At 40.1% G+C, this 16,688-nt stretch overlaps 1 protein-coding gene across 4 annotated transcripts in view; it reads left to right on the top strand.

Moving 5' to 3' along the window:
• LOC128937025 (golgin subfamily B member 1-like) overlaps nucleotides 1-4,678 on the top strand; it is a 34,420-nt gene extending 29,742 nt beyond the window's left edge. For 3 of the 4 annotated variants that reach the window (XM_054276360.1, XM_054276361.1, XM_054276359.1), the window contains exons 24-29: nucleotides 548-700; nucleotides 1,171-1,338; nucleotides 2,193-2,290; nucleotides 2,649-2,783; nucleotides 3,410-3,524; nucleotides 3,984-4,678. In XM_054276360.1, coding sequence (XP_054132335.1) covers nucleotides 548-700; nucleotides 1,171-1,338; nucleotides 2,193-2,290; nucleotides 2,649-2,783; nucleotides 3,410-3,524; nucleotides 3,984-4,142 — 828 coding nt within the window. In that variant the 3' untranslated portion in view covers nucleotides 4,143-4,678. The remainder of the gene's footprint in view (nucleotides 1-547; nucleotides 701-1,170; nucleotides 1,339-2,192; nucleotides 2,291-2,648; nucleotides 2,784-3,409; nucleotides 3,525-3,983) is intronic. The other variant, XM_054276363.1, reaches the window with a different exon arrangement.
• Nucleotides 4,679-16,688: the final 12,010 nt, after the last annotated feature.

The following is a 16,688-nucleotide window of genomic DNA, read 5'->3' as shown; positions in this document are numbered from 1 at the left end:
GATTGTATGGGTGAATAGATTCCATAAAGCATCAGAGATGGCACATATCCCTCCCTTATTAGAGATTAATATCAAAATGTTGAGCTGCCAGAGATAAAGAAGGCCAAAGCTGAAAATTGGTAATAACATTTTTTCTTTTCAAAATGGATTCTTTTGGCTTTAACTTAATATTTACAAAACAGTTGTTTTACAAGTCATGAATACAAGACTTTATTAGCTTGAAAATAATTTTTGAAAGGTGTTTTATATTAATATTTTGCTATTTTTCCCCTTTTATTTTTGTGCTTCACATTATTTGCAAAATAAAAATTAGATTGGGTTGCGTTTTTGTGGTAATTGTTTTGGTTTTTTTTAATGCAAGTATTAACACTATATATATGTATCAAAAAAAAATCTTGTATTTAAAGTGTCTTTCAAATGTGGTATTAAGTTGTGAGAAGAAAATAATGTGAAAAGGGGATTCTGTAGGTTATATTTAATGTTGGGGCTGTGGATTATTTAGAGAACTCCTGCACCATTTACCCTGATATATCCTGATATTTTTAAGGCTTTGGAAACTGCCTCCCTTGTTGGAAGTGCAGATGGAGCAGAGGAAATCAAACATGTCCTGGCTGAGAGGAACCAGCTGCAGGCTGAGCTGCAGCGCTGCCTCCAGGAGATGCAGCAGAAGGACCTGCACTTCCAGCAGATGAATTCCAAGGTAGCTCAGAACAGCAGCCCTGATCCTGAAAAGCTCATGTGAATCTGGGCTGGCCTCATGTTGGAATATTGCTGAAGTGGTGGTGTCTTGCATGACTGAATGGTATTTTACTTTGAAACATAGATAATTAAATGTCAGGGGTTTTTTTTGCCAGGCTTTCCTGACTTGGTGTTTTTCTGAGAGGTTTGTTTGACTCTCTGAACTTCTACTCACAGTCAAATATTTTTCATTTGAGACAGAAACAGGTGTCTTAGTTGGAACAAGATTTCAGCTTCTGCTTTAGGTGTACTGATGGCAGGGGAAATCACTGCTCAGCTTTCATTATTTCCTCTGCCCATAAAACATCTTAAATCCCAAGTGAAATATGAGCTTGCCAAAAAGTGGATGCAATTTTGAAACAGCAGGTCTCAAATCTGCAGGGATTTCCTGGGAGAGCTAGTTTTAATGACTTGGATGTGAATTTCTCTCAGGTTGTGCAGGCAGCAGAAGAGAATGCTGTCCTGTCTGCCCAGCTGAAGACTCTTTCCCAGACTCTGAGGGACAACCAGCTCCATTACACTGATCTGCAAAATCGTTACGTGAGGCTGGAGAGGGAGTATCAGGCAATGCAAGTGACAACTTTCCAAGGCTCAGTCCAGGTAAACAGATACATGGAAAGGTTATTTGGTTTCTTTCTTCTGTGCTTACACTTTACTGGTTTTCTTGCTAAAAATGAAATAAAGTACTTTTTGTTGTAGTGACCCAGTACTTTTCTGGCCTGTGACTGAAGATAACTGTCCTTGTTGTTGTTAAGCTGCTCTAATTTTACTTTTCATTTAAGGAAGCTGTTTTATATGTTTTTTGGTTTGAAACATCTTTTTTGAGTTGGTCTGCAGCTGGCAGAGATAACTGGATGATCACCGCTCAGTGGATCAGGAAATTTAGTGATAATTTCACATCAGTTGTAGATCACTTTACAATGCTTGAGTAATATTTTCAGAAGTGAGATCTACATCACCAATTCAGTATTTCAGTACCCTTTGCCAACACCTCACACACATCTGTAAGATTATTATTTGGGGTTGGAACTTGATGATTTTTAAGATCCCTTCCAACCCAGTCCTTTATGATTCATCATTATTCTTTTATTCTTAAAGTGCTTTCCTGTACAGCCTTGGTTATTCATTAACAACCATGAAGAGAACACCCTAAAATAGCATATGGATACATATAGAAAACAACTTTTGCTCTCCAAAAATGGAAATAAATCCAAACAAGAACTGTAAATTAAGAACAAATTAATAACTGTCTTGCTTCTGGAGTTGTTCGTGTGTAGATGCATTTCTTTCCCTCAGACATTGTTGAGAGATGGAAATGAAAGCATTAAGTGGCACAAGTAATTATCTGTTGCACTGTTTTGTGGTGCTTATGGCTTCTGTAATTGAAATAAAGACTTGGCAAGTAGAAAAATGGTCACTTGTTTGTTTTTTTTTTTTCCCTTAATATTTTCTAGGATGAAACCAGAGCAGAAGTTCCCCCTGGAGCACCACGGGAGAGATCTGGGATTATTGTGGAGACAGACAATATGGAGCTAAATGAGCTCAGGAAAAGGTCAGGACTCAGAGCATGTATTAGCAATATTATTTTCCTGACAGCTGTGTTGTGAGTGTGAAAGTAATGCTTTTCTATCCCTCTGAGGCATTTGTGTGGAGATGGAGAAGGAGTGGATTTACAGTGGATTACATGAATCATAAGCCATATTCTTGAGTTGTTATCATCTGGTAATACTTGTGGTTTGTATCTGTACATAAATATACTGATTATTGGTGGCTTTATCTCAATATTTAAGCTGAAGCATCTCATTATAATTAAGTTTGTCACTAAAAGGAAGATCTCCTGATAAAAAAAGAACAAGTAAATAATTCTTTAAGTCCATGAAACATTGATTTCAGATTTTATTTTGTCCTAGGCTTGTAGAGTCTGAGCAGCAGTATGAGTCAGTGCAGCAGAGTCTCTCCCAGCTCACAGAAACACTGGCAGAGGAGAGGAGGAGGAGAGAAGCTGCAGAAGAGGCTCTTGGACTCTCTGAGGAGAGAAGTAACAGGTAAAACAGAGACTATTTGTTTGCCTTTTATTTTTGGTGAGATTAGTGAGAGGTTTTCCTGTGGGTCTTTGTTTTTTTGAGATACTACTTCTAATAATAATAAACAGACCTGTGTGTGAGCCCACAGTGCCTGAAGTAGTGAAAATCCGTGTGTTAAAAAACTAAGTTAATCACTAGACCAAGAAAGTGTTATAGGCTTTGGGTTTTTTTTTCTTTATTTAATTTCATCTGTTAGATTGTTCATCTGTTAGTAGTCGGTGCTATTTCTTTCTTTCCAGGTTAGGAAAACAATTTCCTATATAACAGCTTTAGCAGAACCACTGGTTAGATTGAAAATATCATTATGCATCTGCATAAATAAAGGGTCCCTCACTACCATCACCTGAAAATCACTGTTCAGTCAGCTGGTGATGGTGGGGATTAATTCTGAATAAACGAAGCACCTTGAGAGTAGATTGCAAATAGAGACTGAAAAAGACCTGGCAGCATAAAGTGAGTCAGCATTTTGTGGGCACCTTCCCTTAGTCATTTAAAGTATGCAAAATAATGGCTTTTGTGTCAATTCAGTACTTAAAAGAGGAGATAATTCAGCAGTGCATGTCTCTGTGCCTTGAATTTTTTTCTAGATTTGAAGTAGGCAGTTACAGGTCTGTCCCCAGTGACTACACTGTCCAGATGGAAGATGAGGAGGAGAGGGAAGCCTTAATTATCAATCCCAGTGAACATGTTGTTGTGAGAAAGGTAAGGGAATGAAAGCCTTTAAAAGCCCTCAGCTCCTTAAAGGTGATGGGAAAACATCCTTCATTTCTTTCTGTGGGGGCTGTGAGTCCAAGACCAGCAGCTGTGTAAACCATGCCAGAAAACACACTGCATATGCCCAGGTTAAAAATGTATGTAATCTTATTTATACTACATGTGTGGCCATTAAATAAACTGTGTCTGCATTTCATTATGCATGCCCAAAATGCAGTATGCATGTTGGTGTGTGGAGTTGCATAATACACAGCTTGAATTTATTTCTTTTCCTCTCATTAGTGCTGGGTTTGGGGCCTTTCAATCATTTATGCTTTGGTATTTGGCATCAGTTGTGTTTGGGGTTGGTTGCTGTGTCAGAGACAAAAGGTTTGTAGCGCCTCAGAAATCCAGAAATCTGGTTTGTGTTCCTGATTCTTCCTCTGGTGACTTTTGTCTCTTCCCCAGATGAAAGGAGGAGCCCTTTCCTTGCGCCGCTGGCTCCGGGGGCGAAGCCTCTACTGCTCCAAGCTGCTGACGGCGCGAGCCAAGTCCCGCTATTTATTCCTCACCTACCTGGTCACACTACACCTCCTTGTTGTCCTGTGCCTCACTGGTGTGCTCTGAATGCCCTGCCCTGCCTGGGAGTCTCCTTTCCCTGTGGGCAGTGCCAGCCCCGAGGCTCCTCACATGCTGCTCTCTGCTGTGCACTGGACACAGTCCTGCAAATCCCTGGGACACTGCACCCAACCTCGAGCTTCTCCAGTGGAACTCCTGCATATCACACTTGCTCCAAAGTTGACTTGAATTGCTCTTTTACAGTGGGATATTATATTTGTAAGGAGAAAATATTCCCCTCTGCCCTTTAAGGAAACTGCTGCATACAAGTTATTTAATATTGTTTGTGGGTACATAATGGTGGATTACTACTGAATGGGTTGTAAATGATATCTTTTGTATACAAATTTTATTTTAAGAGTTAAACTATAAATTCTAAAGGAATATCAAACTATTACTGTATATTGGCTTCTTGATTATAACAAGAAGTTTTATGGAGTGCAATAAAAGAAGAACTACTGGATTTTTGATTTTCTTTGGTTGGTTAGGTGGTTTCTTTTTTTTGGCTGAAAATAAAAAAAATTAAGAAGGTTCTTTCCCATTAACTTTGTAAAGAAATCAAGATGCACAGATCTGTATGTGGTAATGAGGTAAACTGATAATTAAAGATTCAGTAAAAATTCACAATTGAGGTGACATAAATATTTCCAACTTCTTAAATTCTTTTTGTAATTTTTTAGTTTTTATACTTGTAGAGGGTTCAGTATTTTTTAAATTTACTTGCACTTTCCTTGGTGGAGCTTAGTTACTGCCTGTCTTGGAGGCAAAATGTTACTCAGCTGCAGAACACATGAAATTCAAGCTTCTAAAGACACAACGTTACATATTTTACATGTTTCAGCTTCATGGTACAAACCAATAAATGCAGCTAAGAATCTTGTGGGAAAAGGAAAACCCAGTGAATATGGAAAAGGAAGGATTCCATCTGTTTTACTGATGAGCAGAACCAAGATTGACTTGGAGATATTTTAGTGAAGTGATTTATCTGCTAAAGAGGTAGTTACTGCTGCAGGTAAATTCTGTAAACTGCCTTCTTTTGATGGTCTTTAATATTTCTTAGTCTGGTAAAGGTGTGGATTTTTATATAAATCAAATATACTCTGCTATAATTGATTTTTTAAAAATAGTGATGGTTCATCTCCTCTGAGTGACTGATTCAGTCCCTGTGTTCAGCCCTGGTGTCACCCAGATACTGAGACAACTCATGAACACCAGCTACAGTGGGAACATGAGTACTGATAATCCCTTCCCAGCCTGAAAATGGGTGTTAGCAGAATGGCAATGAGCTTTTCTTAGCTAATTATGTTATATTGAAGCAGAATGTTTTCCAAAGGCAAAAGTGGCCCTTCAGCCCTTCCAGTCTTACCCATCCAGTGTGAGGGATTTTTGACCTGGGGGGAGAGAAGACAATCCTCTGTCCTGAGGCTCAGTGAGTGGGAAAGGATCCAGAGGTGTTTGAAATTCTGTCCTGCTTTCTTCAGGCCTTTGTGCTGTCACTGTGATAAGCACAAACTGGGAAAAAAGTCAAATGGCTTGACAAATGTGGATATCCTGTGAACTCCATTCCAGAGGCTGATAAAAATGTGCTGGGAGGTGAGCTCATGTCATTTAGGGAGCAGCTTTTCCTGGGTAGGTATTGCCCTGAGACTGTGCTCCTGCTGCTACAGTTCATGATTTAAATGCTTGGTTTTACTTGGTCTGAGATCAAGCAAATTGAGGAAATTTCTTTAAAATTCTCTACCTTCAAATTCCAGTGTCTCAGGTGATGCAATTCCTGATGTATTTAAGACCTGAATTTCCCTCTGGTTTGTGATGTTGGAGCCAGAGTCTGAGTACAGTGCTGGTAAATAATGGGTTTGTTGCAGTCCAAAGGGTTTTTAGAGAAAATAATTAATGGCAATGTGAATGAATATTCAAACCCACCAGCTATTAGAACTAAGGGATAAACATTCCCACAGATGATTCCCACATTAAAGCTCTTTCCAAATTTATGTGATAAAATCAATTTCTGCCTTGTTGGGGACAAGAACTTTGCTGGACAAGTGCTGCTTTTTATTCCTTTCCCATTTCTGGAGTACCTTTCCTTACAGAGTGAAGTTGCCAAAGAAGGGAAAACAAAATCTTTCTCTTCTATCAACTGTCTGAAGAGGTCCTAAAAATAACCTATAATGGGGCCTGCCCTTGGGGAGGGTTTTGCCATGAATTTCAGGGGCTTGGAGGTGTTGGCCAGCTCCTGAAGCTGAGGTGTTGCTGTGCCAGCTGCCTCTTGTTCTTTTTCCCAGAACAGACACTTCCATAAAGTGTTTGCCACTTACTAATATGGAATAGGTCCTGCAGTGAGCTCTCTGCATTACAGAGTGGCTGCCACTCAAAAACACATGGCAAATGCTTCCCCAAAACTCTTGCTGGGGGTTATTTTTAGTTGGTTGTTTGAGATTGATGATCACCCTCAGAAAAGAAAAGAACAAACAAAAAACTCCAGCAAATTTCAATGTTCCATGCGGGAAAACTGCAGTCTTTGAAGTAACAGATGTTTTTGGTGGTTTATTTACCATTAACTGCTAATGTTACAGCTGGTATGTGTATACAATTAATTAATTTTAAGCAAAGGAACTTTCTAGAAGATAATTTCCCCTTGGGAGAGGTGGGATTTATGCTTAGGTCCCAGTAGAGCTGAGTGTGTGTCCTGTGGCTGAGCTTGCCCATGGTCACAAGGCCAATTAACAGGATCACAGGACCCTGGGGGCTGCAGCAGGAGATTTCCCCTCTGGAAGAAACAAAAGGCTGCCAATGTCCTGATTAATTTGCTTTGTGAAATCCTATTCAAGTGGGAATTTATGTGGATACTTCTCATGCATGGTAAGATCCATTGACTTTGCTGGTTAGGTTTATTCTTTCCCAAAAATATTGTGTTTTAATGATATGAAGGTGTTTTAGGGAAGAAAAGCTCCTCCTGTTGGAATGTATTCATATAGTGAGTCAGATTTTGATTTTTCTGGGCTGTCAAAACTCTCCCCTGGAGTTCTGTGTGATGAATAGCATTTTACCTCATAAGTTGTGCTATTATTTGGGGCAATCATGACACACTTCCTAATGCAAATGTGATAAACTTGGTAAAATCAGTATTTCATAAGTGATTTTTCTTTTAGATGGTCTCTCCTTTATATTAATGAGTTTTTCAAAACCATTTGACTTACACCAAGGGGGAACCTCACTGTTATAGAGAAATAGCATCTTTTCCACCTCTAATTCCTTCCCTTTTTTCCTTTGTGGAATGCCAGAGGACCCATTCCTTGTGGAGAACCATGAGTTTGCTGATGCTTACCTTACCTGGGCCCCTTGCACAAGCACAAGCAGCACTTTTTTAATTTTTGAAGCTGCCTTGGTCTTTCTGGAGGGTTTCTGAAAGGAATTATTATGAAGTGGTTACCCACAAATTCACCTTTTAGTTCCTTACATGTTTGGGGGGGCATTCTGTGAAGGCAGGAGCAGGAACAGTATTTCACAGGAAGTTTTAAGTTCAAAATGGTATTTTGTCCCTGATGTTCCTGACAAACTGCACTAATATTGGAATAATGTCCTTTGCAGGGTGTTATGGTTGGAATGGGTCAAAAATACAGCAATGTAGGGGATGAAGCACAGAGTAAAAGAGGCATCCTGACACTGGAACATCCCACTGAGTGTGGAATCATCATTAACTGGGATGAAGTGGGAAAGGTGGGTGTTTTATTTGTTTTTATATTTGCACATACTTGGCAGTCATGAAGTTCCTACCTAGGCAAAACATTTGACAGTGATAGAAGCTAAAGTTTAAAAAAAAAAAAATACAGCTTGCAATTCATCAGAGGTGAATTGGAGAAATATTAAATTACTGAAATTGGGAACAAAGCCTGTGAAGTGCAGGGTGAAGGGTTATTTTCTCTCCTTAGGACTGACCTACATGAGCAAGAGGGTGGATGGTGCCCGCATCTCACATTCCATGTGACGTTCTCACTGTCACTTCCAGAGGAAAGGACAGTCTGGGGTTTCCTGTCCCCATACTGATCCTTTGATAGGGGGATTTTTTTTTTAAAGCATGCTTTTCTGTTGCCAAAAGTTAGCATTTCATGTCTGGGTGGTCAGAAGGCATCTTTATCCCATCCAGCACCACTTCCTTGGCACTGTGCAATGAGCTCTGGGGAAAATGCCAGTTCCAGGATGTCCAGGGCCAGGCAACAAGGTGTGCTCATGGGAAAAGCTGCTAATATTTAATATCTTAAATATCCCAAGAGTCCTGGTGTCTTTGGAAAATATCTGGCTCTGCACGTGGAAAAGACTGGACTGTTTTGGGGGAAGCTCCACAGGGAAATGCTCCTGGTACTGTTCTCCTGTAGAAAATGGTGCTGAAAGGGAGATACAGGGCTGGGTTGCTGTGTGCTCTGCTTGCTAGGACGAGGTGCAGTTATAACCCAGGTATCTGAACTCAGTTACTGTGCCATGTCCATGGACCCAAGCTGTTCCAAATGAACAGACCAAAGCTGATCCAGGAGCACTGGGGGTTCCTCAGCTGATATTTGGAAATAAATTGCCCACTCACTCCACTAGATGGGAGCACAGTACTTGGATTTCATTCTCTCCCTGCTTGCTGCAAGCACACCTTTCTAACTACATCCCGTTATGTTTTTCTACCTCAGAATTTCCCGGCTGTCTGCATTCAGCAAGAAATAACATTTTCCTGTAGGAAAAAAAATGAAAATCAAATTGTAGGCCCATCTTTTATGTTCCCGCATCTGCATCTGGCAATTGTCCTGTGCACAGCACACACCAGTGCCTGTTCCTTCTCTGGGAATGCTGGATGCAAGAGCAGCCCATCTGAAATTGCTTAGAAGAAGGAATTAAGGAAGGTTAAAAAGGTGCAATGTGCTTTCCTGTAGTGTGATTATTTTTAGGGTGGAGGTCTCAGGCAGTGCTGTAACTCAAGCAATGGTCAGGTACTAAATGGGCTCTTGCAGCTCAAGCTTTCCTTCTTTTTGTCTCTTGGATGGAGGAATTACTTGTGGAAGTGGCTCCCTAGCCCAAACTGGTAGAGAAGGGACAAGAAACAGAGTTGATAACTATTGTGATAACTCCAAATATGAAAAAAAGGGTGAATTGGATCCTTGTGTGATTCTGATTCAAGCTACAGATTTCTTCCCAGCGCTTGGAAATCCTACTCCTGAAAGCACCAGGGTGTGGAGGAAACAAGAGAATTCCTGGGTAATGTGCCAAAAATGGGACAAAAGCACAGCAGTGCAGCGCCCAGCCATCCACAGGGTACAAAAGGGGGGTCCCCAAAGGCTGAGGCTGGGTGTGTGAGGGGGAGCAGCAGTGGGAATGGTGCAGTGTGGGAATCAGAAAAATAGAAACTTCCACAGACACTGAAGGGTTTAATTTGCAGCCTTGGGAGAAACTTAGATTGATGTAAAAATACAATGCACAACATTAAGCAGAAAAATCACAAACTTATGTTTCTATGGTTGTAAGAATATACTTAAAGTAAGTAAGAAAGTGTATTGATAAAATGATGACGGGTTTATAATGTAGGGGTGTGGTTGTTTAGAATAAGCTAAGAGTTTAGAAGTGTATGTGTGCATGTGAGACAGAAGCCTATTAGACAAAAGTATCCACAGTGCAGCAAAGGAAGTAAAGGTGACAGGTTAGAAAAACAAAATCAACCCTGTAAAAACTGTCTATTAAGTTAGAAAGTTATATATTGCCTTATAACCAAGAAACTTGTGACTACCCTTGAGCTGTAGCCAATGGCTTATTCCTTTAAAGTCTCGCAGCCTCTAAGACTGATTTATCTGAGCAATAAATCATTCTTAACCTGAAAAGATCCCATCCCTTCATTGCAAATGACTGCAATGATAGTGTGGGATGCACAGGGGGCTGTGGGAATGGAGGGGGAGCACAGGCAGCCATGGAATGGAGCATTCCTGCTCTCCTGTGCTTCAATTCACAATATTCCAGCTGGAAAAGAGCACAGGCCATTGTCCATCCCTGGGCATTTGTTGCCAGGAGCTGACAGTGGATGGCAGGGAAGGTATGGGGACCCAGTTTTCTGGCAGTGGTGACAATGTAAATGTTTAATAGAAATGCTGGGAACATTTGGGATGTTTCTCCTCAGTATTTTCTCTTTGCCAGTGTGCTTGCTGCTCACATTTAATTCTCAGGACCTATAAAATCAACACTGGATTGTTTTGGTTCTTGTAGAGTATTGCTATCCATTAACACTTTGGTTATCCTTAGATCAGGTTTAATGGGCTGTGCAGGGCCTGAGTGTGCCTGGTTTTGAGGGAAAACCTGGGAAGTGGCTCAGTTTTAGGCAGTCTCCTGCTTTATGGCTCCAGGTCTGTTCCTCACTCCTGAAACCACCTGTACTTTGGGAGTTATGTAAGCACAGAGGTTCCCTTCTCTTTCCTTATTTCTTTCCTGTCTGAAATAGCAGGAATTTTCTTCTTACGTCTAATTTATCGATATATATTTTTTAACTTTCACATAATTGCTTTCTGGTTTATTCAACTTCTTCCTACATTTGTGTTCCAAACCTTCAAATGAAGGATGGCCTGGCATCCCAAAGCCCTGTTCTGGAAACATCTGATTATTTCTTTTCCTTAGAAGATTGATATAGAACTGAATTGTTTCAAGCAGCTGGTGATTTTAATGAATAAATCCAGCTCTGCACAGATGTTGATATTGTAGGTGCTTCAAATTTAGAGAAGATCTCTTTTCCATTTAAGTTCATTTTGGGGAATAATAATACTTGTATCTAGGATATAATACTTGTTTTTAGAATATTCTTCAAATAAGTTTACCCTTAAAACTATCCTGATGTTTTGTGTTGGGTCAGAAAAAAAATGAGCTCAAAAGAGAATAAACACCCAACCCAGTGAATTTGGTTAAATTTGGTGATGTGAGTTTGGCAGATTTACTTTTGCATGCTTTCTGTATATTTTAATATGTCTGTAAAAAGATGAATAAAAATTTTAAAAAGAAATTATTTTATGTTATAAAATATATTCCATGTATCAAAATATGTTAATATTTCATATAATTTAATATATTACTTACTGAAAGTAATATAATAAAAATACATTACTCAGGCTGTATTTGAAAAACTTATGGCTTTGGGCCAAAAGTCCACATGGTAAATTTAGCCAGGGATAGCAGTAAGTGTGATTTAAATACAGAATACAGGTATAGAATCACCTGGGGAAAAGGAGATGTGGCTCTGCTCTTCCCTTGGTGCCCACTTTTGGTGTATATTTAATTGGAAGATTATGCATCCATCTAGCAACAGTGTAAATAAATTAATTAAGTTGTGAGCTTGGCAGCAGGAGTGGCTGGGAGGGAATACAGCTGGGGATAAAATCCAGCAGCAGACCCTCAGAGCAGCCCAGTTTCCAACAAAGAGGAGGAAGAGCTCCTACAGGAGACGTGTCTGGGGCTGCTTCTCTGTCATTACTCTGCAGTGATAAATCTGGGTCTCAAGATGGTTTAAAGGCTTGTTGTTTATTACTGATGGCATTAAATTCATTACAGTAATTATGAATTATTGGTAATTTATGTGTTCTTTATTTGAAAGCATACTTTTCATTAAAAGTTAACTTTAATGGTGAAGGCATTAACTTCTGAAATTCAGTCTTGGAGTTTGTGTGTGTATTTGTGTATATGTAAAAACCTTAGATTGCAGCATTGCTGCAGCCTTGCCATCAGTGTAAAAGAATTTATCCTAGGGTGTCATCTCCAATTAATATTGTCTGGGTTAATGGAAAGGTATCCACTGGCTTGGGTGATTTTCCTTTTAAATGAAATCCCAAAGAAAGCATGACATGGTGTTCACAGAAGAACCACAGTTCAGGAGGGGACCCAGGAGTAGTAACTGTCAGCATTCATTCAAAAAAACCCCAAATTGGCTGTCCCTTCAGTTTGTGTTAAGTGTAGTTCCTAAAGCTTTTCCAACTCTTCTTTCCAAATCCTTTTGGCGATGTTCCATGTGGCAGCAATATGTGTCTAAAATCCAACTATTTGTGTGCAGGCTTGGTATCAGAAATGCCTTGCTCATTTTGAGTGGAAAACATGGATTTCATGTTATGTGGCATTGGATTGGGAAAATGAAACAGCAGCTCTGCCTCCTCCTCCTCTCTTGAAAAGGGCATGGAGCTTCCTGATGGACAGGGGAAGAAATTCACCATTGGCAATGGATGGTGCTGATGCCCAGGAGTATTTTGCCAGTATAATTACCATGCTGAGGTTCCAGAGGAGGTGAGTGGAAGGTGCTGTCCTTGTCCTTGCTCTCCTAGCCTCACACAGCTGTCTTTTTCCTGGAGTTTTCTTAGGGAGACAGCTTGGACTAGTGAGCCTTCCTCTCCTTTTAACAGTAGGAAAAAGAAGGGAAAAATGAAGAGAGAAATAATGTGTTGAAACTTCTTTCCACTCAGGGCTGGAATGCACAGGTATCCATGAAAATGGTATTGTGGGATGTGATATTGACTTCCATGAGGATCTCTATGGGAAAAATGTCCTCTCTGGAGGAACCATCACGTGTACCCTGGGATTTGGGATCATGTGCAGAAGGAGAGGATTGTTTGCCTCCAAGTACAATGAAGATTCAGGTGATTTTAAAATATTTTTATTTCTGCCAGTTCCATCTTGAGGTGATTTTTCCTTATTCAAATGGTCTCTTAATGGTAAAAGCTGCAAAATCTGTCAAAAAGGGATTTTTCAAAGTTCTGCTTTAGCTACCTAAAAGTGAGATTGATCTTAGCTTCATTCCTACTTTTGAACAGCAGTCAGCTCAAATTCCCAGTATCCATGTCTTCTCAAGCAAATGGAAATCATATTTTCCTCAGCCTCTGAGTGAATTTTACTTTATTATTCTGGTTTGTATGGCTGCTCAGGTTGTTAATAAATCACCTTACATGTAGGAATAGCACTATGAGCTATTACTTATATGAGCACTATGAGCTACTTATCACCTGCCTGAGCATCATTAGTTGCATTTCAATCTTGACTTCTTGTAGGTGTGGTGGTCAAGAGCACCAACACTGGTCCTCAGGTCTCTGCAACCAAGTTACATTTGCAGTCCCCACAGGATCAAAGAAAAATTCCATTCCATTTGCCAAGAATTTACTTTGCCCTTGTTTCAGTATTAATGGTGAAGGACGTTCTTTAGGTGTTCAAATTTTAATTTTTGTTTTATACAAACTATTTTGTTACTTCCATGGTTGCTTCTTTTTAATTTGGTAATGAATTTCCATTAATTCTCGGAATTGCTTTAACAAGGAAAAATTGTCATCATAATGTGAATGTTATTCTTTCTAAATGGGAGAAAAATCTATCCAGTACAAGAAGAAACAGGCATTCCCACTCACACATTTTTTTTCTAAGGGGAAACACCTGCTTTTCTTAGGAGTAGAGGAAAGCATGCATCCACATTAAGGTTACCTTACATATAGACCAGCCCAGGTGCAATGGCTTCTGTGGATGCAATTTATTAAATCCACTGAGATTTTAAATGGGAGTTTTGGAAGTGATTGCTGAGCCTTCAGCCTCCTCTAACTCTGCAATTCAATTCTGCATTTCCCATCAGGGATATTTTCCTGGTAAGTGCTACAAGATCTGAGGGAGACACTTGTCATCAGTTATGTCAAAAGTCTTGATGCTCACTCACAAAATACAGAAAGCAATTTGAAGGTTTCTTCTGGGGAGGTTTCCCTCCATTTTTGCTTCCAAGTTAGATGTTCCATCTGTGGTGAAGTTTTTTTGGAGTTAGTGAACTCTCTATTAGGACTTTGCTGACATTTAAGAATCTCTAGATACAAGAAAATATGTTTTTAAAAAAGCAGCAGTGTTTTCGAGACACAAAATAGAAATGGAAAATCCTGAAACTAATCATTAGCCATTCATTAAAATGATTGTTGATCATGTTAATTGGAGCTTCAAAGAAGAAATTACATTTGCTTTACCTCATGTGCAATGGGGAGGAAAGAGAGAAAAACATATAGTGGTAAGAGCAAATCACCTTGGTGGAAAACTTCTTGAGGTCACTGAGGACACCATGCTTGGGATAAACTGACCCCTTTTTCATTCTGGCAAACTTTTAATGAAAGAGGAAAAGGGCCTGCTGATCTTTTGCTGCAGAGGTTAATAATGGATGATCCTGATGAGCATTTCATGTAAAAAGCAGAGCCTGCAGATCTCATTACCTGGGCCTCCCGATTGTGCATTCCCATCCAACTAGAGGAGTGGAAAATACACCTGAGACAATTAAAAAAGGCTATAGTGGGCAGCATTCACATTTCTGATTCCACTCCCAGTGCACTTCCCTTCTTAATAGGGATGGAAGAGGCCCCTGAGGTCATCCAGGCTGCCTGCCCTCACTGCGGGCTGAGACACGGGGCTGGCTGCACTGAAGGGCAAGGTGAGAGCAAGATCTGGGTCCCACTTGATTGATTAGCAGTTGCTGTGACTCTAAAATGCTGAAATTCTGTTTTGCCTGCATTCATTTTCAGTAAAGCTCTTGATTTCTCTGCAAATCTACAGCCAGAAAGTCTGGGCAGAGGTGCTGAACCTTGTCTAGAGTGTGACAGTGTGGCTGAGTCTCCATCACACTGACCAGTGTGCAAAGCACAGAGGAGTGAAAACCACCCAAATTCCACATCCCTCTGTGCTGGTTTAACAGGACATTCCAGAAAACAACACTCCTAGCACAGAGAAGACCAGAACTGTAACGTGGTGACAACAAGCAGTGAAAGGTGCAAGCTTTGAGGTGAATTAAATTTGTGAAGGTGGAAGCTGAGCCCAGCAACGTGAGGAGCTGCTGTGGAGGAGAATGAGATTAACAGGGTAAAATATCTCCTGTTTAAGGTTGGCCTCAGGCAAGAACGAGTTTGTCAGTGTAATATGTTGTTGAATTTTAATATGGAAATGTCTCCTGGCATGTATTTCAAACACACTACAAACAGTGATATTGATCTAACCTTCAATTAATGGGAGAGGTCCTCTGTGAAAATCGGATCTGGGTTTGAATGGCAAATAGCTTTAATATTCTGAGGGCAGTGGATCATTTGCACAGCTCAGTAAGAGACTATAAATCATCAGGATTAGGGTTTTTTTTATTATCATTTTAATGCAGGCTTGCTTTCCCTGGAGCAAGGGAGCAGGAGTGTGGTAAATCATTAAAAAATCATGGGGACGGTGTCAGTAGGTATGGACAACAAATAATCTCCTGGTGCTAAAAGGAATTATTTGAAATCCATTCATTCCTGCTCTCTGTTACCATGTTTTTTTGATATCTGCTCTCTTTTGGGATAGAATGAGCACTCTCCCTTTTTTTCTTTTACACAATCTATGGGTGCCTTTCCACTTTTGGTCCTCACAGAGCATCCATCCTAAAGGCCATTTTTTAGAGCAGTCAGAGACAGAACCAAAGCTGATTATTCCTTGAGATGGGAGTAGCAAGATTATTCCTCATGGCTTCTTCCAGCTGTGTCTTCTGTACATTTTAAGTGTGTGTGTTTGTATTTATGTATAAACCTTAGATTGCTTCATTGTTGCAGCCCTGCAGCCAAAAAGAAAAAAAAGAAAGAAAAAGAAGAAAAAAAGCTGTTGGCAAATAACCCTTCTTAGCCAAGAAGTAACACATAGTTTCACTGAAGTTGATGTTCATATTGAACAGTTTTCTAGAGAGCTGTTCATGATCAGTCTGTGAATTTAGCAGATTTACTCTTAATTGATTTCCTATCTGGCCCAGAAAAAACAATGTTCTTGAAAGGCATGGAAGCCTCTAATTAAATCAGATAAGAATTTCAGGCAGTCCTGGCTCCCAGTGTTCTGTGAAATGCCCAAGATGAGAGATCAACTTGAATGTGTGGAATTCCCTGGCCTGCCAGCCTCTGTTGGGGATTGTCAGGAAGGATTTCCTTCTGGGAGCTCCTTCACTCTGGCTGTCCTGTAAAGAGCATTTTGCTGTGCAGGTTGCTCCCTAAATCAGCTGCTTGGCTCCCCCCCAGAGCTGTTGAATGAACGTGATGTGACCCAGGGATGCAAAGGGATTTCTGGGATTTCTCTCATTATCGGGGCTGGGATGCTGGGAGAACTCAAAGATGGGTTTCCTAGACAACAGCTGATGTCACTGGGAGAAAGGACAGAGGCTGAGAGGGGAGTTTGTGAAGAGCAGGGATCAATTTAGGGGAAAAAATTCTGAATAGTGAAGTTACAGATTTTACAAAATATAAAACTCAGCAGAGAGACCTGCTTCTGAAGTCTGGGAAACAGCTCTTGGAGAAGAGAGTTAGAAATAAAAATCCCTCACAAAGAAATCAGTTTAAAACACAAGTACATCACCTCCTGGAGTCTCTACATGCTGCAGCCTCAAAGTCACAATCCTCACTGAGCCTTTTCCCCAAAATAAAACAATCCAGAATGTTAATCCTTCTGGAATAAACCCAGATGGCACCATGGACATGATTTCATTTGGATGAAGTTTTACTTCAAATTCCATGCAGGATAAATAAACCATCTCTCCTCTGCTCT

The sequence above is a fragment of the Melozone crissalis genome, unplaced genomic scaffold (genome assembly GCF_028551555.1).
Source record: "Melozone crissalis strain CALT ecotype California unplaced genomic scaffold, PUWL_Pcris_2 ptg000018l_1, whole genome shotgun sequence".
Lineage (NCBI taxonomy): Eukaryota > Metazoa > Chordata > Aves > Passeriformes > Passerellidae > Melozone > Melozone crissalis.
Note: the sequence above shows the minus strand (reverse complement) of the source record. Positions and strands in the feature narration are given on the sequence as shown.